Source organism: Diaphorina citri, unplaced genomic scaffold (genome assembly GCF_000475195.1).
Source record: "Diaphorina citri unplaced genomic scaffold, Diaci psyllid genome assembly version 1.1 scaffold342, whole genome shotgun sequence".
Classification (NCBI taxonomy): Eukaryota; Metazoa; Arthropoda; class Insecta; order Hemiptera; family Psyllidae; genus Diaphorina; species Diaphorina citri.
This window is the reverse complement of record NW_007377777.1, coordinates 81,308-106,767: the sequence shown is the minus strand read 5'-3', so window position 1 is coordinate 106,767 and position 25,460 is coordinate 81,308. Positions and strand designations below refer to the sequence as shown.

The 25,460-nt window shown below is 39.2% G+C and overlaps 2 protein-coding genes and 1 non-coding gene across 14 annotated transcripts; 1 reads left to right on the top strand and 2 right to left on the bottom strand.

Annotated features, from left to right (window-relative positions):
* Positions 1–856: 856 nt before the first annotated feature.
* LOC103507797 lies at positions 857–24,680 on the bottom strand. Of its 12 annotated transcripts, none has more exons than XM_026822569.1 (18): positions 24,227–24,680; positions 16,144–16,327; positions 15,591–15,792; positions 14,615–15,134; positions 13,258–13,443; positions 12,599–12,626; positions 11,524–11,703; positions 10,759–10,851; positions 10,225–10,371; positions 9,568–9,788; positions 8,717–8,938; positions 4,495–4,620; positions 3,899–4,129; positions 3,446–3,587; positions 2,754–2,923; positions 2,072–2,272; positions 1,554–1,724; positions 857–1,306 (listed from the first exon to the last, which is right to left on the bottom strand). In XM_026822569.1, exons 2-18 carry the CDS (start codon positions 16,244–16,246, stop codon positions 872–874), a joined length of 3,378 nt encoding a protein of 1,125 aa, XP_026678370.1. In that variant the 5' UTR covers positions 16,247–16,327; positions 24,227–24,680; the 3' UTR covers positions 857–871. The 12 variants fall into 12 exon arrangements, with proteins under 12 accessions (XP_026678370.1, XP_026678366.1, XP_026678369.1 ...); XM_026822565.1 differs by lacking the exon at positions 24,227–24,680 and adding an exon at positions 21,468–21,617; XM_026822568.1 differs by lacking the exon at positions 24,227–24,680 and adding an exon at positions 21,468–21,604 and having other exon boundaries at positions 16,144–16,346.
* On the bottom strand, positions 7,332–7,445 carry LOC113466840. Its single transcript, XR_003391120.1, has one exon. It is a non-coding gene; the product is annotated as a U5 spliceosomal RNA (small nuclear RNA).
* On the top strand, positions 21,875–23,214 carry LOC103507784. Its single transcript, XM_008472288.3, has 4 exons — positions 21,875–22,108; positions 22,213–22,424; positions 22,945–23,002; positions 23,160–23,214. The coding sequence occupies exons 1-4, from the start codon at positions 22,099–22,101 to the stop codon at positions 23,198–23,200; spliced, it is 321 nt and encodes a 106-aa protein (XP_008470510.1). The 5' UTR covers positions 21,875–22,098; the 3' UTR covers positions 23,201–23,214.
* Positions 24,681–25,460: the final 780 nt, after the last annotated feature.

The window sequence follows — 25,460 nt, the reverse complement described above, 5'->3', positions numbered from 1 at the left end:
TTTCAAAGTACTGGACAAGGTAGTGCACAATGCTCATCAGAGAGGAAGACTTTTCTACGAAATAGTCAAACCAATATCGGGAGTCTGGTAGAAAACACAAAAAAAGTTTCATTATTTTATAATTTATACAAATCCCTCTGTGTAAAAATCCCATCCTTTTTACTATACAGTATACACAATATTCCAAATCCCTATTTCCTTAGGATAAAAATCCCTCTAGGTATCTTCCAATATTAAAAATCTCTCTCAATCTTTATTAGAATTTCTCCCAAATCCCAATTTCTGAGGAAACATCCCATATTTCTCAGGATACAAATCCCATACTTTTTCAGGTTACAAGTCAAAATCACATTTCCCTCGGGATAAAAATCTCATAGTTCATGGGGGAAAAATCCCTTTTCCAGGGAATAAAAATCCCATTCCTCTCGGGATCTCATACTTCTTGGAAAAAAATTCCTTTTTCCTGGGGATAAAAATCCCCCCAGTTTACTCAACGAGCATATTATCTCCAGGACTGCGAGAGGGCGAATCACACTCCATGGTGTTAGAAGAGGGAGGAGCCAAGGTCTCACTAGCCACGCCCCCTACGCCCTCCTCCACCTCCATACCACTGTCCATAGTATCCTGGGATTCCATCTGAAACCATAAGGGCTTAATAGTAGTGTGAATGAACTTTTATTTTCGTAAGTATGTCAAGACTCACTTTCTACCTATGTAAGACACGAGAAACTGACGGAAACATCTTTGAGTTTGTTTGTTTTTGTCTGTGTTTGTTTGTCTTTTTTTTTTTACCATGATATAGGCATGGCACCTATCCACGGTGTTGAAAGAATGGGTGTTTAAAACCCCCTTGGACGCCCAGAAACAATATCTAAACATCTTTGGTAGAATGAACTGTGACAACGAAGGTCAAAATCGTCCCGCAATCGAAGAGAAGGACAGGGTAGGATAGGAGAAAGCCGACCGTTCTGAGGAAGAACCTAGTCCGTACAGGATAAAGTTCGTGACTCACCTCTAAATGCACCAGGAAGAAGTTAATGTTCCGCTCTATCGGGTCTCCATGTTCTCCAATCACCACCACTTTCAAACAGAACGGACACTGAAGCACAGGGGCCTTAGCGTGCGACTCGTAGAAGTGGTCAACGACCAGATTGTGCTCCGAGGATCGGAACGAACAATAGTCGCAAGAGTAGGGCAGCTCGGATTCGTTGTGGGAGCGTTCCATGTGCTTGATCAGGGTTTGCTTCTCGCGACATCTCTCCTGACAGATGAGACATTTGGTTCGCACGTTCTTTTTGATGTGCACCTGTGACGGGAGATAGAATATTTTCATATTTTTTTTTTTTTCATTTTAAATATTGATGCGGGTTTGTAAGTAGCAGGCAGGGTAACCTGTAAGTAGTTATCCCCTCTCCTGAATGAAGCATAAAAACAAAACTTTCCAAAATTTCTCAGGAAGGAAAATCTATTGAAATAAATGGAATAAAATAATTTATAATAATAACGAATAATAATTTATATAGTTTTTGAATAAAACTTTCGAGTTCACCTACCTCGTCAATATGCTCATTGAGAGTGAGACTGGAGGTGAAAGTCTTGAGACAGTAGCGACACATAGCCGGGTTCGAATCCCGGTGATGATCAGCACTTGGAATAACAGAGTGCACTTCCAGATGAGTAAGGAGGAGGAGATTACTGCTGAAGATTTGAGAACACGTGGGACACTGTGGGGAGAGCATAGAGAAATAAACAGTAATTAATAGTTCAATAAAATACCTGCCTTGGGGGGGTGTCGGTGTAGAAAGGTAAAAGTCTCGCCTGGTAAACAGAAGAGCGTGGGTTTAATCCCAGCCGAAGCATGACGTAGTTTTATCTTTCATCATCATTTATTGAGAATTTGACCACATAATAATGGAGCTCTAAGGGTTAGATATCCGAGAACGCCCATTAAGAGTCGATTGTTACAGCAGTAATGTAGGTACTATGAAACAAGAGTTAAAAAACGGCCAAGCGTTTGATCGTGTTCAAACTTTAGGATTCACTTTTTTTTTTAATTCGTTTAATTACTTACCGAATACTTAATCTCATATTCAGGTTCTATCACTTGATTCCCAGGCAGAGTACCATAGTAGAACGTATCCAAACTGGTGTCACCCTCTTCTATAAAAGCCGCAGCTGAGGCTGGTTTCTTGGAGGGCCGGAGTGGGGAGCGGTCTGGACCACGCTTACGGCCGCGTTTCTCCTCGACAACCGCTTCCTGAGGTGCGGTCTCCTGTGGGATAGAACGAACATTGTCAAACGCTAGGTAGAATATGTCGGTATAAGGTACTAATAATTTCGTGAGAAAAAAAAAATGTACCACTGAGGAGAAGGGATCCTGTAAGGCACCCGAAGGCCCAAAGTTTCATATATAAATTTTCTTCCGATGTAAGTACTAAATTTAATAAATTTTGGATGAAGCCATTCCGAGAGTTATGGGGAAACAAACAGACAGACATGTCAGATTGTCAGACATGCAGAATTGCAGATACAAGAGAGAAATTGATTTAAAAAATTAAAATTCAGATCTCAATTTGCTCGTTCAATTAGCCAGTTTAATGAAAAAAGTCAAAGAATGAGAACATGTAGGACAAAATCCTTCTATGTTGTTGTCAAATGTCAAGGAACTTGACCAGTAGGCCAGATAATATTCTAACAATTTCAATCAATTAATGATGGATCCAACAATTTATTTCCTCTAAAAAAAAGTTTACCTCGGAGGCAGCTGCCAAAGCAGAGTCAAGCTGTATAACAGGTCTGTTCTCAATAACCAGAGGTTTGGGTTCTTGTACTGGCTGGGCACAGCTGGCTGCCCAGTTGGCATACTTCCAGTTTGCAAACGGATTCACTGAGATCTTCTGGTATCGATTTAGCAGAGTACCACCTAGAAAAAAGCCAAAAAATGAGCAAATCAAAATCAATCAAATCCAATCATGAATCTTTGATTGGTGCTAAAGTTGTACGCTAGCGGATTGAGTGCGGGTGAAATTTTTACTCAGGTAGTCGACTACGGATTGAGTCCTAGATTGAGAGCATCTTAACAACTTTTGCGGTTTTCAAAGCGTCCAGATATTCTCTAGCCTGCCTAGGGGACGTTAAACAGGGAGTAGACTAGTGTCTAGCTGTGGGACTATAAACAGAGAGGAGAACAGCTAACCCTAACCAGTCTAGCTAGCTGACAGTTCTTCAAATGGTTCTCTCTGCTTTTAAAGATTAAGCACAAGGCACAAGTCCTCACGATGGTTGACAGCGGTTCAGGACGAGCCAATGAAATATGGCTAGAGACCATAGAGGTGTATGGCAGAAGAAAAAAAAATATATCTTTTCTTTATTCTGCCACAACCATTCGGCTACAACTGAAGCCATTACTACAACAACAACATTCAGGTATTCTAATTCCTCTTACCTGTATCCAGTTTGGTTTGTTCGGCCAAATGTTTGACAATACTCTCAAAGGCGCGGGATGGGATAGGACCAAACCTTTCACGCCATACAAGCTCATCGAGAAATTGCTGAATAATGTGCCGCGATAGAAGGGACAGAGTGTTCTGAAGTAAAATAGAGATAAGATATATAAGTATATTTGTCATAAAAAAAATTCATTTTTGTTACAATGGAAATAAAATAGAGGCATTAATTGAACTTAATTTTTACATTTTAATTTTTTGAAGAGGTTTGATAAAGGGAACTGAAACGGCTAAGGTCTTATCGTTCCGAAATCGAAGAGAAAAGGAAGAAAGGATAGGAATAGGATAAACCCAGCCGTTCCGAGAACGAACATTATCCGATAAAATCCACCCCGGGCGGGAATCGAACCCGCCGCCTAGCGCTTACAAGGCAGGAAAAATCGTCTCTTTACCTGGAACATGCGAGGCACCACACGTCGCAAGTACTCCATTATGTTCTTGTTGTTCATCTGGGGCGGATTCGTATCATTCAGAGACACCTGGAACACGTTCTTGAACCCAAGCGACAGGAAGGCTGACTTATCCACGGTGAAATCCGTACAGATGGCGCTGTCTGGGTGCACCCATTCACGTAGAGGTTCCATGATCTTGGCGAATCGCTTCTTCTGATTTCGCTCAGACTCCTGAAAAGAAAAAGAAATTAATTGATTTTCTTATTTTTTCCAACATTTTGAGACTATGTAAAATCATGAAATGTACTTCAAAATTTCATATTTCATCTCAAATTTAACAGAAAAATCGAGATTAAAATGAGAGGTTTTAAGGAGGGAACTGCATTAAGAGGTCTTGTTGCCCCGAAATCGAACCTTATCTATTGAGGATTATCTATCCCGGAAGGAAATCAAATCAGCGAACTAGCGTTTACAAGATAGACCAACCCTCAAACTTATCTAAGCTGGCTCGGGAGATAAGTTGTTGATCTTGAAATTCGTTATGGAGTTTACAGAATCTAGATTTTCTTAGTAGTGCGTCAGGCCAAGTTACTTACAGGCAGAGGTTCAATAGCGCGTAGTCGTATCTTGGTGGTGTCCGTTTCAAACACACCCAGTACTTCTACTTTGACTTGGCGCAGATTTCCATCCACGTTGGTTGTGCCTAGACTGATCACACCCACCTGTAAAAGAAAATGAAATTAACATTAACCTGTGTTTAAATGAACAATAGAACTCACTTCGTTTTTAAAATCAGAGGCCCATTCTACAAAGGCTTGGAACTTTTTCAATATCACCAATATTTCCATTGAAAATGGATCCAACTGGGGAAAACTATCTTGCGGGTGATATATCTTGAGGACTATAACATGAGCTTTTAGATTTTACCAAAATCTCCAGATCACATTTGCTACTAAATTTAAAATCTGTCCTAATTACTGGAGGGTACCTATATCTCATTAGATCATGAGATTTGTCCATTAGGAAATTCAATTTTAAATGTGTTTACTAAAATGTCAAATTAAAGAAAAAAAAAAATTAAAAAAAAAAAAAAAAAAAAAAAAAAAACAACTGTGCGGTGGTTTCGGACACGGAAAGTAAGTGAGTATTTATGTATACGTATTCTTACCTGATACAGTGTCTTCGTCAAGTTCAGAGGCATCTGGTTTACCACTGGATTCATCATTGTCCTTGTCCAATACATCCTCTTCACCAGTAGTTTGTAGCGCGTCTGTGAACACAGGGGTAAAGAGAAGGCACATGAAAAACCAAGTAGAAACACTGGTTTTACGAGTGATCAGTTCTTGAAAGAAATCTAGACCTCAGGTAGACTCGACCCTAATCCCTGTCTACTATCTAGAAATAAATTTTTTGGTCCTTCGAGCCGGATTTCAATCTTTACCTTTTATTGGACCTTCGAGCCGGATTTCAATCTTTACCTTTTATTGGTCCTTCGAGCCGGATTTCAATCTTTACCTTTTATTGGTCCTTCCAGATTTGATTCCTTACCCTATATAGGTCCTTCGAGCCGGATTCGATTCCTTGGGTACATTTTATTGGTCCTTCGAGCAGGATTTGATTAATTACCTTTTTTTTATTGGTCCTCCGAGCCGGATTTGAACTTTACATTACCACCTCTTTTGGTCCTCCGGTTGGAATTGATTCCTTACCTTTTATTGGTCCTTTGAGCACAAGATTTGATTCCTTACCCTTTATTAGTCCTTCTGGTCGGATTTGATTGAAAAAAAAAAATCTCAACTTTTTTGGTCCTTCGGGCCGCATTACATACCTTTTTCGATCTCTCCCTCTCCCTCGTCGTCCGCCTTAAGGGCATCCTCTTCCGTGACACTGGCCAGCGTTTCCAAGTCTTCCACCTCCTCGACCAATAGTTTGAGAGACTCTGCCTCTTCTTCCTCGTTTGGCGAGTCTCCTGGGAGTTTGGCAGATTCGGTGCTCCCTGCTCCCTCGCTATCTTTGCGAACCAGACCGAGAATGTTGAGTGCACTCGATCCTGAGGGAAGATAAGATTTTTTTTTTTTACTTTCTACTGCTATAGTATTACAGTGATAAAGTATAAGGAGCCTATATCTACTATGCAATGAGAAAGAAAGTAGGTATTGTATTCGGTCCAGTTTTTTCAAAATCGGGAAATGGGTGGACATATCCGTTTTAGCGTCCCCCGAGTCCAGAAAGCGATTGGAAGAACATATGAAGGGAAATTGAAGAACATATAAGGGAACATATTTGAAGAAAATATAAAGAAGAATACACCAATGAACATGGTTTGTGCTTATGTACGTACACATAGTGTTCAATTTACCTGAAGGTTTGACAACCACTCGAGCGGAATCTGCGCTTTCTTGTGTTGGATACACTGAGATCTTCTTGCACATTGCCGTATGACGGGCTGGAACACAATTAAAATATGTCAGGGTTAGGCAATCAATTTTAGAATGAAATTTCTGATTCGGCAACGTCTAAAAAAAGTTTGAGACGTTAAAGCTTGAAGGCGTCATAGAAGAACCGAAAAACACCAGTCATTAATTAATTTGAACTTTTGAAGTTGCTCAAGATGGCAAAACTTTTCTGGGTCCTATTTTTAATATCAAATTATGCATTGCAATAATAAGTGTACCAAAATAAGTTAACAAAAACTTATACCATCAATTTTAGCTAAAAACTCACCCAATTTGTTGCCCGAATGAGAATTGAACCCGCACACACAGTACATCCTCGTACTAAGTATGGTGGGTCGACTCACATTGTACTCTGGCTCTTTACTCATCACACCGTGGAAACTCTTGGTATGCTCGTTCATGGCGTTCACACAGGACGTCACGTAAGCGCAGTGGCAGCAGGAGAAGAGGCCGGGAATGTGATCGTCCAAGCCCAGTGGGACCTCGCACTCGTGACACGGGAGCGCTGAAAACCGGGAGCCGAAATGAAGCCACTGTTAAAATTGTGACAGTGTTTTTTCCCCGATCCCTTTTTCGTCGGTTAAAAACAAGTTCGTCTTGAGAAAATTTCTCAATTAATAACGCTCACGTCGAGAAATAGTTTCTTTTTTAAAAAGTTTTGATAATAGGAACTGTAACTGCTAAGGTCTTATCGTCCCGAAAGCGGAGAGAGAAGGAAGGCACGCTAGGAGAAAGCCAGCCGTGTCTGTTTGGGATAACGTTCCCCCCGGACGGGAATAGAACCCGCGACCTAGCGCTTCCAAGGCAGGCACGCTACCCTTCAAGGTAACTAGACCGCCTTAGATTTTTTTTCTTTTAATGCTCACATCTGAGAAATAATTTAATCTCTGAGCAGGACCAAGAACAAACGATCCGACGACATATATAATAATTACATATGAAATCACTAAAGAAGTAAGTAAAAAATTAATTACGCCCCACCCGAAGGTGGATGCACGAAAAATTGAGTTAGACTCATCAATTGCTCCCCTCCACGGAAATCTTTAGTAAAAGGCGAAAGATTTATTCGTTCTGAAGGGAAGCCAGAGTTGAAGAAGACAATGTAAAGAGAGGTTTACGATAACAACACTTCAAGTGAAAATGTGAGAAGTTATACAATAGAATTATAACGAGAGTGAGAGTATGCGTGAGAATATTTTTTTTACTCTCACGTGAATTATTTTTACTCTCACCGTGAGAGTAAATCTCTCAATTTTTTACTTTTTCCAAAAAGGTTTGATAGAGGGAACTGTAAGGGCCAAGGTCTTATCGAAGAGGGAAGGACAACAGGGAGAAAGTCAGCCGTTCCAAGAATGATCCTATAGGTAGGAGAAAAAAAAACCGCCCCGGGCGGGAATCGAACCACTTACCTGCCGCTTCTCGCGTCATTTTCAGCTTGGGCGAGAACCGTTCGAACTTATACTGGGCCGTGGACATCAGGACCAGTTTCAGCTTGGGCACGGGTATGTTGGTGGGGGGGTCGGGGGGTTGGATTTTGACCAGGCCCGAGTCCGCGTAGGGGACCAGACCGGGAACGCCACGCTGGGAGGAATGGTCGCGGAGCTGGTGTTCCCGGATGAGCATCTTGTTGGCGAACGTCAGTACGCAACGCGGACACTTCCGAGCGGTCTTCTTCTGGTGACGCTGCGGGGGGGAAATTCGGGATAGATGAGAAAGAGGTTTTTTTATTATTATTATTATTAAAAAAAAAAAAACAAGAAACTTTCTACCAATTTAAAAAAAAAAAAAAAAATCTCACCTTGTTCTGTAGAGCTAGCGGCTACAGTGTCCGATTCTCCCGCCAGAGTCGTGAGAGTAGTAGCATCAGAGTCGCTATCTAGTGGTAACTCAGTTGTACTTGTTCCGCCCACCAGGTCTTCTGACTGGGAACCTGCGGGAAGGGGAATCAAACCAAAAATTAGTAAGCGGATTTGAAAATGAAAGTTTAACTTTATTTCGAAATAAAAATCACACTTTAAGTATATACTCATAAAGCGAATACATATTGCACTAAGCAAATATTTTATTAGGTACTACCTACTTTCAGAGTTTATTAGAGATCTCATTAGATCATGAGATTTGTCCATTAGGAAATTCAATTTTAAATGTGTTTACTAAAATGTCAAATTAAAGAAAAAAAAAAAAAAGAAAGAAAGACAATTAAGTATTTAACTTACTTCAACTTTCTAACTTCCTTCATAGGGCCGCCAATAAGTTCATGTTTAACTTACTTCAACTTTCTTCATAGGGCCGCCAATAAGTTCATGTTTCACTTACCTCAACTTTCTTCAGAGGATCGCCAATAAGTTCATGTTTCACTTACCTCAACTTTCTTCATAGGGCCACCAATGAGTTCATGTTTCTCATGTACAGCCGCCGTGCACACACAACGCATATACGAATAGAACGTCTTCAGGTACAGGTTGTCTATTTTCACCCAGGAGGTAACGTTGCCAATGCTGGTCTGACACGCCCAATGGTACATGAGCTTGACGAGAACGGACGGGGTTTGCGGGGCACCCTCGAAGATGGAATTGTAGAACACCTGGCAACAGGGCAAAATCAGAGTAGGTATTAGTATAAAATAGAACACCTGGCAACAGGGCAAAATCAGAGTAGGTGTTAGTATTAAATCACTAGCTGATTGAGTGGCCGACAACAAACGCCGACCCCATCTGACCATGGGAAAAGGCGAAGAAAAAGAAGAGGAATTAGTATTAAATCACAGGAGATTCCAAACCTAAAGTTGGTGACATTTGCGGACACGGAAAGTAAGCAAGCATTAAAAGTCCATTGGGCGATGAAAATGGTACAAGAGATTGAAAGTCGCAGAAATGAGAATGTTGAGATGGAGTTGTAGAGTTACGAAGTTGGACAGGATTAGGAATGAAGTCATAAGGAATAGGATAAAGATAAAAGTAACGGAAGTGTTGGAAGGCTGGGAATAAGAAGATTAGTGTCAAGCAAAACGGTTGATCTACAAACGCCCAAGTAAAAAAAAAAAGGCTTGATAGAGGGACCAGTGTTATCGTCCCGAAAGCTAAGAGAGAAGGATAGGATAGGAGGCCAAACGCCCAAGTAAAAAAAAAAAGGCTTGATAGAGGGACCAGTGTTATCGTCCCGAAAGCTAAGAGAGAAGGATAGGATAGGAGGCAAGCAGGTTTATTTACTCACCGATACAAACTTGTTCGGGCAACACTCGCTGATCCACACATAACCACCAGAGTGAGGGAACTTGGTCACGTCAGAATACATGCCTAGTTTTAACTTGATTGGTACATCTTCACTGATGAAGTGAACATTGCAGTACTGTTCAGAGCGCAGGAGACCTTGCTGGATGAGCCATTCGGTCAGGTTACTGCTGGAGTAGAGGAGAACTGCTTTCACCTTAGCATCTGAAGAAAATCAAGAACAATACAATATTAATATTAACCTGTCTCAAAAGCAAAGAGAGGGAGTACAGGATAGTAGAAAAAACTAACTTTATGGTTAATTCAGTGGTAATACACTTGCTTACCAGGCAGGACCCGGTTCGATGTCCACAATCTACACACAAAAAAAAATGCTCTCATACCCAAGCACCGAAAAACGGTCCCGAAGGACAAATTGAGTTCAAACTCATCAGGAACAAATTGACTTTATCTGCTCAAGAATTGTGCCAAATTTCATCAGAATCAGAGTAACCTAAAGGTAACAGTATCAGAATAACCTAGCTCCCTATAGCCATTATTAAATAATAATCCTCATTTCGGGTTCAAACTATAAATCGGGTTCAAACTGTAAAAAAAAAAAAAAAAAAACTTAATGTATTCGTATATAATTCGTACTTACCCAAAGCTGTTCGTTCAGACACAGCCACGTTGGTTCCAATCTCCTTCAGTTTGAGACTAGGTCTGGCTATTACCACCAGAGAGGGATAAGTCTTGCCGGCCAACTTGTTGAACGTAACCTCCTTGGAATCCGGAATACCTCCCGCGTCTGCACATGAAAGAGACAGGAAAAGAAAAGTCACAACAAGACCATATCAAGTTTCTCTGGTTAGGGGACGTTAAACAGAGAGTAGACTAGCGTCTGGCTGTGCGACCATAAACAGAAAGAATAACAGCAGACTAAGCCTAACCAGCCTAGTTAGCTGATAGTGTCAAGGGATTCTCTCGGCTTGAAAAGAACAAGCACAAGTCCTCACGATGGTTGACTGCGGTTCAGGACAAGCCAATTACTTAAACATGGCTAGAGACCATCACCCTGGTGTATGGCTGAAAGAAAAGATATTTTCTCTATCTCTTTTTTTTTGTCATCACCTTTCAGCTATAGCTAAAGTCGCTACAATATACTTATGTATGTAAGAGTTCTACTTCACCTTACCTGCGGATTTGTTCATTTTACTGAACAGGCCACCTATACTGGTAGACTCCTGAGGTTTCACCGCGGTCAGGGTTTTGATTTTAAACGAATGACCTATAAACATAAAGGAACAACGCTAGATTAGTATCTGAAATGCGTTAGGCTAGCCGCTCACTATCAGGTAGACCTGATACTTGATGGCCTTAGATTAGTATTGATATACAGTGCAATAGTTCTGAACAAAAATAGATGCGGCAAACAAACAAGGGATCAAATAAGAGACCGTAAAAACTAGGCATAATTATGTAAAGAGTCAGAGTCATAAAAAAGAACCACTCTTTTCACTGGACTACTCAATTAAAGTAAGTGCTACTTGAGAATGATAACTCTTGTTGTGAGTTGTGAGCAGGCGTGGCTCCTACACTCCTACATCAACTTCATAACTCTCGATCCGATTCCACCCCTGACTCATAACTCATAACTTACCAGCAACAGGAGTTCCAGACGTGAGTGGCTGGCCTTAGATTAGTATTGATATACAGTGCAATAGTTCTGAACAAAAATAGATGCGGCAAACAAACAAGGGATCAAATATGAGACCGTAAAAACTAGGCATATGTGAAGAGTCAGAGTCATAAAAAAGAACCACTCTTTTCACTGGACTACTCAATTAAAGTAAGCGCTACTTGAGAATGATAAACTCTTGTTGTGAGCAGGCGTGGGTCCTACACTCCTACATCAACTTCATAACTCTCGATACGATTCCACCCCTGACTCATAACTCACCAGCAACAGGAGTTCCAGATAGTTTCGTCTTATCCAGTACCGTCACTTGCTTGCCGGGTCTCTTAACAGGCGCGGTCTGAGCAGGGGGCACCACAGTCAAGCTGGTAGACACTGGGAGTCCCGCTACACCCATGCTTGGATGATATTCTTCCTGAATTTCTATCTCCCCGGTAGTGGCACCTGATGGTGAAAAAACATAAGACCTTGATTAAAACCAGAAGTTAACATTATAATAATCTTTAGCAGTAAAAGCACTCTCCGTGGCTGAGCGGGTGTACACTGGGAGTCCCGCTACACCCATGCTTGGATGATATTCTTCCTGAATTTCTATCTCCCCGGTAGTGGCACCTGATGGTGAAAAAACACAAGATCTTGATTAAAACCAGAAGTTAACATTATAATAATCTTTAGCAGTAAAAGCAATCTCCATGGCTGAGCGGGTGTCACACTAAACTTGCACTCCGGAGGTCCTGGGTTCGAAGTTCTTGGAGTCCAGTGCACTCAACCTCGTGAAGACAATGGAGCACTCAAGATGCTTGTATAAAACATCTCCAACACTTGTGTTTTCAAGGTAAGAATAAGAATCATACATTATGTAAAAGGTACGTAAAAAAATCTGGGATGTGTTTGTTGATCTTTTTTATTTTTATGTGCCATCAGCAAATCTGAAGTAAAATGCTGGTACCTGTAGAGTGATTTATTAAATACATACCATTTTCCCTTTCAGATGTAATCTTACACAAGAAGAAAACATGGAAGACCATTGAGCTTTTAGACCCAGCTGATCCAAACAAATTGAATCTAACAGAAGCCCAAATCAAAGCCAATATACTGAGAAAAATAAAAGCTAAACTACAAACAAATGCAGTAAGTATGGGTACTGAGTATTACTCCCGAGACCTAAACATGTTGGTCTAGTTTTCCCACCAGTGTAAAAAGATTATTGAAATATGGAAATTGATTGCAAACGAGGCACTTAGTAATGCTGTGATATCCACAAAAGTTGTAAAAAAGCTCAGCTTTAACACAAATAATTTGAGATATGATTTGAACTTTTTTTATCTCTGAACCTCACCTTCATCGATTTCATACGCCTGTATCTCCTGATTACCAGTGTAAAAAGATTATTGAAATATGGAAATTGATTGCAAACGAGGCACTTAGTAATGCTGTGATATCCACAAAAGTTGTAAAAAACCTCAGCTTTAACACAAATGATTTGAGATATGATTTGAACTTTTTTTTATCTCTGAACCTCACCTTCATCGATTTCATACGCCTGTATCTCCTGATTGTTAAACACCAGCTTGGCGTTCTTCATCTTGGCAAGCTCATCCAGTTTCTTCTTGCACTCCTCGTAGATCTGAGTAGCGGTGGCATACGCCTCTTTCTGTGCCGGGCTTAACTCATCCGAGTAGCACTCCAGGGTGAGGGGCAGGGTCTCTTTGGGCTTCCGTCGAGTACCCATCTTCCTCTGAAAAAGACAAGAGCCGGAGATTAATTTTGGGCGAACGAAGAGAGTTACACGTTTTCACAATAGATGTGTAGTGTGATTGAGTATAAAGAACTACGAGCTACTCTTTTCAGAGGACTACTCAGTTAATGAGTCAAATCCAAAGATGAAGACCGAGTGACATGTTTTACGGTCTAAGCTATTGAGTTATGAAAAGAGTAGGTAGTTCTTTTTTACAACTTACATACTCTTTCCACATTAGATTTTCTAGTATAGTTCTCCTGATTGTTAAACACCAGCTTGGCGTTCTTCATCTTGGCAAGCTCATCCAGTTTCTTCTTGCACTCCTCGTAGATCTGAGTAGCCGTGGCATACGCCTCCTTCTGTGCCAGGCTTAACTCATCCGAGTAGCACTCTAGGGTGAGGGGCAGGGTCTCTTTGGGCTTCCGTCGAGTACCCATCTTCCTCTGAAAAAGACAAGAGCCGGAAATTAATTTTGGGCGAACGAAGAGAGTTACACGTTTTCACAATAGATGTGTAGTGTGATTGAGTATAAAGAACTACGAGCTACTCTTTTCAGTGGACTACTCAGTTAATGAATCAAATCCAAAGATGAAAACCGAGTGACATGTTTTACGGTCTAAGCTCTTTCCACATTAGATTTTCTAGTATAGATTTGGAGGGTAACGAAATTAGAACGAGATTATCTTTGAAATAATGCAATTGCCCGCCGAAATACAAGGTTGATGAGTTACAACAGTTGAAACAATAAACCCTTAAGTAGGTATAAGATAAACTCCATACACAAAAATCCCACTCCGAGGCTTTTTGAAATAATGCAATTGCCCGCCGAAATACAAGGTTGATGAGTTACAACAGTTGAAACAATAAACCCTTAAGTAGGTATAAGATAAAGTCCATACACAAAAAGGTGAGGCTTAGGTGAAGGTGAAGGGGCAAACGGCCTTAAAGGATGAGTTAAGCTTCTACGAATTTACGCATTTAAGATAAAGTTATTTCAAAGACAATCGCAAAGGAGAGAAAGAAAAACACAGTAATTTCGAGTGAAAAGGGGCGTTTACATTTGTAATTTGTACATTTTAATTTGTCTTACAAGCTAGAGGAAAACGAAAAGGTAAGGATTGCAAAATGTAGAAACCAATTCAAAGCCCATGTAAACAAACCACTTTCCACTGAAATCACATTGGTTTTCCTTTCCCTTCCCACTCCCTTTGGACAAAGGCGCGATTTCGAATCCCAATCAAAGCAAGGAATTGTATCAATAATTATTTAGCCACAATAGCTTAGTGTAAGGTTAAAGGGACTCAGGTCACAGTTATACACAGGGCTAGGCTTGAAAAATTGAGAAAAAAAAAACGAAAGAAATCGATTTTTTCGTATCTTTTTCTTCTTCTATTTTTCAAGCCTAGCCTAAACTCTGTGTATAACCACCAACTCAGTCAAATTCCCGCAGTACTTACATATTATCACCCCACCACCAAAACCCTACAACAGATAACAAGAAAGTTAATTACTCAGCCAGTCACGGAATCAATCATTTGCATGGTACAAATTTTTGACTCCGTCGGGAATCGAACCCGGGTCTCCCATGTAATGAGAAAAAAAAAAGTTAATTACTCTTTTCGGCGCAGACGGATCAAAGTTGACATCATTGGGGTCAGCATCCTCCAAGTCACACGGTTCATATTCATACTCTGACCCAGAACTCTGTACAGCATCATTATCATGGTCCTCGACTATCTGCACCGATGGCTTGTACATCCACTTGGTCTTATTGGTAGCATCCGTCTTCTTGACGAGCTTTCTCTTCATTGATAATTTCGGTGGTAGGAGAGACGACAAGGGAAGGTCTTCATCATACTCAAAATCTTCGTCTAGAATTACTTTCTTCTTTCGCACCCGTTTTGGTGGTTTTTTCACAGGCGGCGCAGTGCCGGTGTGTATGGAAATCTCCGGCTCGTGAATAGACTCAAAGATTGTCGGCACAGCCTGTGTAGTGAGAACCTTGTTTTTGGTTTTGGGTACGAACATGTGCGGCTCAAAGTGGTCCGAGCACACCTTGTAGTTTTCGTGCAAATGATCAGCGCCCTTCTTTTCGAACCCCTTGCGACCTACGTTCTGCACCCATTGTTTGGATCTGAAAACAATCAGGATTCAGTTAGTGCAGTTGTAGCATTGGATTCGTGACAAGGACTGATTGAGTGATGTTAAAAATATGGTCAAGCATTAAGGAAGACCAATTTTAAAATGTAAAGAACAGATTGTTTACTTACAACTAACATATTATTCATTTCCATACCTATCTCTCCCCTTCTATGATACCAACATTGTTTGGATCTGAAAACAATCAGGATTCAGTTAGTGCAGTTGTAGCATTGGATTCGTGACAAGGACTGATTGAGTGATGTTAAAAAATATGGTCAAGCATTAAGGAAGACCAATTTTAAAATGTAAAGAACAGATTATGTTTACTTATGTACACACTTACAGAACAACTAACATATTATTCATTTCCATACCTATCTCTCCCCTTCTATGATACCAATCTAAAATAAATCTAACACCTCAAGTTTCCTTCAAAAATAATACTCACAGCTTCTTGATTGCAGGAAAGGGGAAGAACATTTTGCTTTTGGTCCTGAAACTTGTGTTGCTACATAATGGAACACAGCACACAACTTCCTCCAACAGAGGAGGGGGCACATTGGTTGGAATTAGTGGTTTCTTCTTCTTGTGTGCTGCCATTTTGATTTTGTTTTCCAATTCCTTCTTGGTCTCCAGCAGATTGTTGATGTCTGAAAATAAATTTGGATGGTCACAAAAGATCTATAAAGGTTGCAGAGATAATTACATACTTATCTCAAGAGAGATCTCCCCAAAGGCATAGGTAAAGAAATGATGTGAGAATTTTCTCTTTGATAGAATGTTTCTTTACTACAAAAATCCATTTCCTACCTTGTCAAATGCTCCTTTCATTTTGCAATAACCCTTCATTCATAAATTATGTGTACTTTAATATGCATTTTTTTTTTTTTTACCAATTTTCCCATGTGACTTTCCCAACTAGCTATTATAAATCCTTGAAATATTGGAGAATCAATTTATTGACAACGTTAAATGAAAGAGAATGTCAAGTAGATACTTACGTTTTTGCCTGGCTTCAATTTCGGAATCTATGTTCTTTTCCTTCTTGACTTTGGTTGGGGGTGATGATGGAACATCAAAGGTAACAGATTTCTTCTTGCCCATGATTGCTGTGTGTTTGCTGCAGTTAACTTCTTTTGCATAGTTTAAAATGTCAACAAGTTTTTATTTAATTCATTTTAAGTCCTATGAAACATGTAAATCACTAATAAAATCATAATTTACAAGAAGTAGGTACCTACTCTCAAAATAATAATAATAATAAAAAGTAAAAATAATAATTGTATTTTTTCTCAAAATAAAAAAAGAGAGATATGTATGAGATAGACCTCTACCAAAGACTAAATCAGAGGAGTAGGAAAACAAATCATACTCAATTTTAAAATGACTTGAGATGGCAACACAAAATTTCAATCATATTCCTCATTTAGCAGTAGGCAGGTACTTATATTATATCAAGGATTAGAAAATTACGTTTATTTTTTTATTACTTCGTAATTAGACAAGAAGTACTCAATTCTTAGGGTTTGGGGTCACTCTAGTGACGGTGGACGTTCCCAAAAAAAACTTAATGTATTCGTATATAATTCGTACTTACCCAAAGCTGTTCGTTCGGACACAGCCACGTTGGTTCCAATCTCCTTCAGTTTGAGACTAGGTCTGGCTATAACCACCAGCGAGGGGTAGGTCTTGCCGGCCAACTTGTTGAACGTAACTTCCTTGGAATCCGGAATACCTCCCGCGTCTGCACATGAAAGAGACAGGAAAAGAAAAGTCACAACAAGGCCATATCAAGTTTCTCTAGCTAGGGGACGTTAAACAGAGAGTAGACTAGCGTCTGGCTGGGCGACTATAAACAGAAAGAATAACAGCGAACTAAGCCTAACCAGCCTAGCTAGCTGACAGTGTCAAAGGATTCTCTCGGCTTGAAAAGAACAAGCACAAGTCCTCACGACAGTTGACTGCGGTCCAGGACAAGCCAATTAAACGTGGCTAGAGACCATCACCCTGGTGTATGGCTGAAAGAAGAGATATTTTGCTAAAGCCGCTACAATATAATTATGTATGTAAGAGTTGTACTTCATATTACCTGCGGATTTGTTCATTTTACTGAACAGGCCACCTATACTGGTAGACTCCTGAGGTTTCACCGCGGTCAGGGTTTTGATTTTAAACGAATGACCTATAAACATAAAGGAACAAAGCTAGATTAGTATCTGAAATGCGTTAGGCTAGCCGCTCACTATCCGGTAGTGACACTTGATAGTGAGTGGCTGGCCTTAGATTAGTATTGATATACAGTGCAATAGTTCTGAACAAAAATAGATGCGGCAAACAAACAAGGGATCAAATATGAGACCGTAAAAACTAGGCATATGTGAAGAGTCAGAGTCATAAAAAAGAACCACTCTTTTCACTGGACTACTCAATTAAAGTAAGCGCTACTTGAGAAAATAATAAAACAAAAAAATATATAATAATAAGAAAGAAGCAAAGAAAGTTTACCTTTATAGTCAGGAGGAGGTGTGAAGCTCTTGAGGGGTTTGGGTCCATCGGGTATGACCTCTTTGGACGCGGCCTCTTCCATTTGTCTGAATATGGACAGCATTTTGGACGCCGTGGCAGACTTGACAACCAGACTGCTGTCGTCTTCTATAGGGTCCTCGGCACGAACTATGTTAGGATCGCGGAATACTTCGCGGTCTGGTGAGTCACCCTATATGTGAGGAAGAAGAAGAAGAAGAAGAGGATTAGTTACATCCTGTATAATGGGAAAGAAAGATTTTTTTGTATGTTTCTGCACAATAAATTTACCTCAAATGTAAGGATTGTGCCTGAAGGCATGTGATGTGTTCCAATCCACTCGACCCCAAATAATAAATTTTCTTTAGTTTAATTTGTGATCTAAGGTAAACTTAACTCTTTAGTTTAAATTGTGACTTTTATATAATACCTAATGTTTTGGCAAATTGACTCATTTTGACATTTGATCTACTTTCATTTTCTATCATTACATACCTTCATTTTAAAAACAACAGTGGGTAAATCTATCTAAAAGGTTATGAAACAAACAGTAGTAATGTTAAAACGAACTCAACACGTTAGGCTAAACCCAAACTAAAGCCACCAAAACTGGAGGTTCCTTAAGATTATTAGACTGAGATATTACCAGACTGTTAAAATACTGGCAAATTCTACAAATGCCAATTAGAACTAAAATGTGAGTTTGGCCGAAAAGTTGGAACTAGAAAGCCGGACTGTTGTAGTCAAGCAACGTCATCCTTGCAAGGCCGAGCAAGTCTCTCTTCTTCTTCTTCTTAGTAAAAAAGTACAAAAAAAAAAAAAAAAAAAAAAAAAAAAAAAAAAAAAAAAACTCATACTTTTTAGGTATTGCACATGTGAACCAAGTAAGTAACTGATAGAAATTGATTGGCAACTAAGATTTATTTTTGTAATCTCTTGTGTCAAGCCTTAGTTAATTAGGTACATAGAACCTACAGGCTTTTAATGTAAATACCTAATTGAAAACTCACAGAAGGTTCAAGCACTTTCATTTACCACAGGATAACAATTCTTTCACCCTCCCTCAGATTATCCAAATTCAGAATGTGAATAATATCAATTGGTGTATGCTCATTGAAGTCAAGTACAACAAGAGAGGCACTCCCCGATATGGTGTACCCTCCTATTTCTCCTACACAGATGATCAGTCCAGCTTGTGCTTGTGTACAAATAAAATGAGTGCTCTTATTGATGTGAGTATTGATTACCCCCATGAGTTCCATGGGTAATTGAGTGGTCCGGTGCCAGACTTGCCTAACCCACAAAATGGAGTTAGCTTGAATTCAAGCTAACTCCATTAGGAGGAAGTACTAAAAAAAGATCTGTTCCCAGCATTGACAATTATGTTTCCAAATGTCAATTCAAAGCCCATGTAAACAAACCACTTTCCACTGAAATCACATTGGTTTTCCTTTCCCTTCCCACTCCCTTTGGACAAAGGCGCGGGTTCGAATCCCAATCGAAGCAAGGAATTGTATCAATAATTATTTGGCCACAATAGCTTAGTGTAAGGTTAAAGGGACTCAGGTCACAGTTATACACAGGGCTAGGCTTGAAAAATTGAGAGAGAAAAAAAACGAGAGAAATCGATTTTTGCGTATCTTTTTCTTCTTCTATTTTTCAAGCCTAGCCTAAACTCTGTGTATAACCACCAACTCAGTCAAATTCCCGCAGTACTTACATATTATCACCCCACCACCAAAACCCTACAACAGATAACAAGAAAGTTAATTACTCAGCCAGTCACGGAATCAATCATTTGCATGGTACAAATTTTTGACTCCGTCGGGAATCGAACCCGGGTCTCCCATGTAATGAGAAAAAAAAAAGTTAATTACTCTTTTCGGCGCAGACGGATCAAAGTTGACATCATTGGGGTCAGCAGCCAGTCACGGAATCAATCATTTGCATGGTACAAATTTTTGACTCCGTCGGGAATCGAACCCGGGTCTCCCATGTAATGAGAAAAAAAGTTAATTACTCTTTTCGGCGCAGACGGATCAAAGTTGACATCATTGGGGTCAGCGTCCTCCAAGTCACACGGTTCATATTCATACTCTGACCCAGAACTCTGTACAGCATCATTATCATGGTCCTCGACTATCTGCACCGATGGCTTGTACATCCACTTGGTCTTATTGGTAGCATCCGTCTTCTTGACGAGCTTTCTCTTCATTGATAATTTCGGTGGTAGGAGAGACGACAAGGGAAGGTCTTCATCATACTCAAAATCTTCGTCTAGAATTACTTTCTTCTTTCGCACCCGTTTTGGTGGTTTTTTCACAGGCGGCGCAGTGCCGGTGTGTATGGAAATCTCCGGCTCGTGAATAGACTCAAAGATTGTCCTTTCTAGGTGTTGTGGTTCTTGAGATAGAGCGATCAGTGTGTGAAATGTGAATGAGTGAATGGATCTTGTTCTTATAATATAAGATTGACCTTCCAGCACCCCCCTGATGCTCATCTTCAGACATTTAGACAAAATGTTATCTCCGATTCCAACTCTAAAGGGTGAGGTCATTGAAACATCATTGCTATTTAGTATGGTGATGATCTTGAAGCCAAGATTCTTTGTGGAACCGATTGGGTAGGTAATTATGCAGAAGTCACAACAGTGGAAAAGGAAGCTCCTTTTTGCGTTTAACCTAACCCTATAATAACACTGGTCACTGCTTGTTTGTGCCCGTTCCTTTGGGAGCAATCTTCCACTGACGTGACTTCTGCACAAGTACCAAATCTTCAAACCATCTAGGTACCTACAGCCACAGTCCACAGAGCAGGATTAACATACCTATGTACCTACCCACCAAGTAATGAATTTAAGGAGTAAGAGGACTTACCGTTGATGGAACTTAAAACGTGATATTATTAGGACAAACAACACCAAATCATAAATCAAACCTTTTTAATACACATATCAGACTTTATCAGAAATCAGAAAAGAAGCCGAATCAAAAACTGCAGACATTTTGTTTTATTTTTATTTTTATTTTACAAGCACGACACGAACTCAGCGCAGTTCTTTAACTTTTTTTTTTTTTTTTTTTTTTTTTTTTTTACTTTCTATTATTTTTTTTTAATACCTACCTATTTAAGATCTAAGGCAAAACATCAATTTTTAACTGCCTGCTTACAATAACCAGAAAATTAGAACTAGACACTACAGTACAGACATATGATGCTGGATAGGTACCTAGTGTAGGTAGAAAAAAAACTGTCCCAGACAAGGCAAACCAGGTATCTTAAATTGATTAAAATATAAATGGCGAGTTAGCCAGCCTATTTTATTAAATATTGACCTTCCAGCACCCCCCTGATGCTCATCTTCAGACATTTAGACAAAATGTTATCTACGATTCCAACTCTAAAGGGTGAGGTCATTGAAACATCATTGCTGTTTAGTATGGTGATGATCTTGAAGCCAAGATTCTTTGTGGAACCGATTGGGTAATTATGCAGAAGTCACAACAGTGGAAAATAAAGCTCCTTTTTTGTGTTTAACCTAACCTTATAATAACACTGGTCACTGCTTGTTTGTGCCCGTTCCTTTGGTAGCAATCTTCCACTGACGTGACTTCTGCACAAGTACCACCGATTTTTTTTTTTTTAGGACTAAGGCATTTAATTTTCATTTACTTTTCTCCTAAAAACAAGACCTGTGAAAATCTTCTAACCATCTAGGTACAGCCACAGTCCACAGAGCAGGATTAACATACCTATGTACCTACCCACCAAGTTAATGAATTTAAAGAGTAAGAGGACTTACCGTTGATGGAACTTAAAACGTGATATTAATATTATTAGGACAAACAACACCAAATCATAAATCAACCCTTTTTAATACACATATCAGACTTTATCAGAAATCAGAAAAGAAGCCGAATCAAAAACTGCAGACATTTTGTTTTATTATTTTTATTTTACAAGCACGACACGAACTCAGCGCACCTATAGCCTATACCTATCGGTGATTTGTGAAACTAAAAAAGGTGAATCCAGAAGATTTCCGAAGCCTGGGAAGTAAGCGTTTGCTAGCTTCACATAGCTGATTAGAAAACGCATGTCTTTTGCCTGTGACGATTTTGATGTACGAGAAGTTATCGCAATATTGATCGATGAATTTCAGGCATTCAAGCAACACCGCAAAAAATAAACGGATTGACGGATTTTCAAATTTATTTTATCTTTCATCAACGGTGAACGGATTAGGGATTACGGCATTACGGGATTAACGGATACGGATTACGAAGTTACAGGCGGAAAAGTCGGAAAATGGAAATGGTCGAAGCTTTGTAGGTCCCCGGAATCATTTTATTAATTTATTTTACTTATAATATTGTGTATTGGGAAATTGAGCCTACCGTTTTTTCCGCAGCTGTAAGAGGAACCCACAGAAAATGACTACAGGTAAGTTTTAACCTGGTAGACAGGTAGACACTCTTTTCCTGGATCTTCTTGTAAACTCGATCAAGATCCATTAAGTAATCCTCACTTTTATGATCTCATTACAGGTACCTCTAGTGAAGTCAGTGAAGAATTTTACAAGAAAATGGTTCGGGCATGGCACCAGTTTACTGTTAAAGAGCTGAAGCACTTGCTTGAAACCGGGAATGAATGTTTTCCGTCAGTAATCAAATCTGCTCAAGTTATGAAAATCATCACGGTTAATCGTTTAGAACCCAATAAAGTCAACTACATCAATGTTTTAGATGAATTTTTACGAGTAAGTAAGATTTATTACTAATGTTGCTTTGTAAAACTACTTACTTGCTTTCCTGGGTAAGAGTTTCTTTAAACACTGAAAGTCAAATTTTAATCATCAGTTAACCAGTGCAGAGTGTGTATGGTAAATGCAAATTCATACAAGTTTCCATGTCATACAAATAGTTTCTAGCTATACCTACTTACTTACCTACTTGGATTTTTCTTACTCCTAAAACTAACTTCTCGTTCTTTCACGTAGATGAATTTTTACGAGTAAGTAAGATTTATTACTAATGTTGCTTTGTAAAACTACTTACTTGCTTTCCTGGGTAAGAGTTTCTTTACCCACTATCTACTTTAAACACTGAAAGTCAAATTTTGATCAATATTAACCTTCTATCTGTTAACCAGTGCAGAGTGTGTATGGTAAATGCAAATTCATACAAGTTTCCATGTCATAAATAGTTTTTAGCTATACCTACTTGGATTTTTCTCACTCCTAAAACTAACTTCTCTTTCTTTCACCTTCTCTATTTCAGAAATGCAAACTAACTCAAGATGCTTGTATAAAACATCTCCAACACTTGTGTTTTCAAGGTAAGAATAAGAATCATACATTATGTAAAAGGTACGTAAAAAAATCTGGGATGTGTTTGTTGGATCTTTTTTATTTTTATGTGCCATCAGCAAATCTGAAGTAAAATGCTGGTACCTGTAGAGTGATTTATTAAATACATACCATTTTCCCTTTCAGATGTAATCTTACACAAGGAAGAAAACATGGAAGACCATTGAGCTTTTAGACCCAGCTGATCCAAACAAATTGAATCTAACAGAAGCCAAATCAAAGCCAATATACTGAGAAAAATAAAAGCTAAACTACAAACAAATGCAGTAAGTATGGGTACTGAGTATTACTCCCGAGACCTAAACATGTTGGTCTAGTTTTCCCCCTCTGCAGTATTGGATCATTAAGCCTGAATTTGTTTTTCTTTTGCACTCAACTCATGAAGGTAAAGTGCCCTCATTCCATAGTTAAAGTGCTCAATGAAAAAAAAAAAAAAAAAAAAAAAAAAAAAAAAAAAAACTCATACTTTTTAGGTATTGCACATGTGAACCAAGTAAGTAACTGATAGAAATTGATTGGCAACTAAGATTTATTTTTGTAATCTCTTGTGTCAAGCCTTAGTTAATTAGGTACATAGAACCTACAGGCTTTTAATGTAAATACCTAATTGAAAACTCACAGAAGGTTCAAGCACTTTCATTTACCACAGGATAACAATTCTTTCACCCTCCTCAGATTATCCAAATTCAGAATGTGAATTAATATCAATTGGTGTATGCTCATTGAAGTCAAGTACAACAAGAGAGGCACTCCCCGATATGGGTGTACCCTCCTATTTTCTCCTACACAGATGATCAGTCCAGCTTGTGCTTGTGTACAAATAAAATGAGTGCTCTTATTGATGTGAGTATTGATTACCCCCATGAGTTTCCATGGGTAATTGAGTGGTCCGGTGCCAGACTTGCCTAACCCACAAAATGGAGTTAGCTTGAATTCAAGCTAACTCCATTAGGAGGAAGTACTAAAAAAAGATCTGTTCCCAGCATTGACAATTATGTTTCCAAATGTCTGATGACATGGAATACTATGACATGGAATACTATTCTGAAAAAAAAAAAAAAAAAAAAAAAAAAATAATGTAAAAATAATGTAAACAAAAGTCGCGTCGCGTGTGCTCGTCTATTTTTTAATGATTACAAGTGAATTCGCAAAGCTACACACAAAAAACAGTGTTTAAAGTAAAAACTAATTACCTTTCCATCAGTGAAAATCGCCACACCACCGGAAAAACCGCAAACAAAGACGGAAAACACAATTGAAAAATCGCAACTCGAGCCCAAGGAGGTTACGAACCCACGGACACCCTAAACCACAAACAGTAAAAGTGCGGCTATCTCGATAAAACACATACCTTTCCCTCCAAAGTTCCAACTACTTTGAAACATTTCGGTAGGCCCGGCCAACTACGGAAGCCTATCCTAAAAAACAAACTGCAAACTACGGTAGCCGAGCTCCAGAGCGAAAATTTGAAAATGAAACAGAATTAACTGCGCAATTTTTTTTTTCTTTGCTCTTTAAATTTTAACTTTAAAGTCAAAAATTATTCTTTGGGACATTTTCTAAAAGTAACTTCTGAAAAATCAGAGTCTTTTGACTTGAGATAACTGTAAACCACTTATTTCAATATCTTCGAACAAAGGAATCAAAAGTCCAAAATAATAAATAAAATCAAAACCCAAATTCTAATTGTGCCCTTTAATGTCTCAGGTGTTGGTGGAAAGCTTTGGCTACTCCGATTTCAAGAACTGTGATCTCAATGGTAAAGATGTGAGAACTCTTCATGCTTTGGTGTCTAAGAGGAGAGGATCTACCAATGGCAGCACTCCTATTACACCAACAACAGATGCGAGTAAGTAAAAACAGCATCAAGATCAAATAGAAAAACGCCCAAAGAAAAAAGTTTCAAGTCCTTTCCTATTAATTAGTTTAGCACATTTTGCACACAGAGTCCCCAAAGACCTAACGGAACCCAACACTATACTATTAGATATGTACCTAGATATCAAAAATCGTCACGAGCCTAGTTAGCTTGATTGGTAGCGCGTCTTCCTTTTAAGCGCTAGGCCGCGGGTTCGATCCCCGCCTGGGGTGGATTTTATCCTGAATGGATTCGTTCTCGGAACTGCTGGCTTTCTCCTATCCTGTCGTCCTTCTCTCTTCGATTTCGGGACGATAAGACCTTAGCAGTTACAGTTCCCTCTATCAAACCTCTTTAAAAAAATCGTCGACTTAAAACTTGGACCTCACTTTGCTCGGTCAAATATGTCTTCCTAATTCTACCCAAATGATACTGTCCTATGGGCTAACATGAGGTTTATGTGTGTATCCAGCTTCAACAAATAATGTGTGATTTAAATTAGATTTAGGATGGATTTCACCAATATTTTTTCAGTCCTTAGAAGGCCTGTTATGTTAAGCTAATACCCT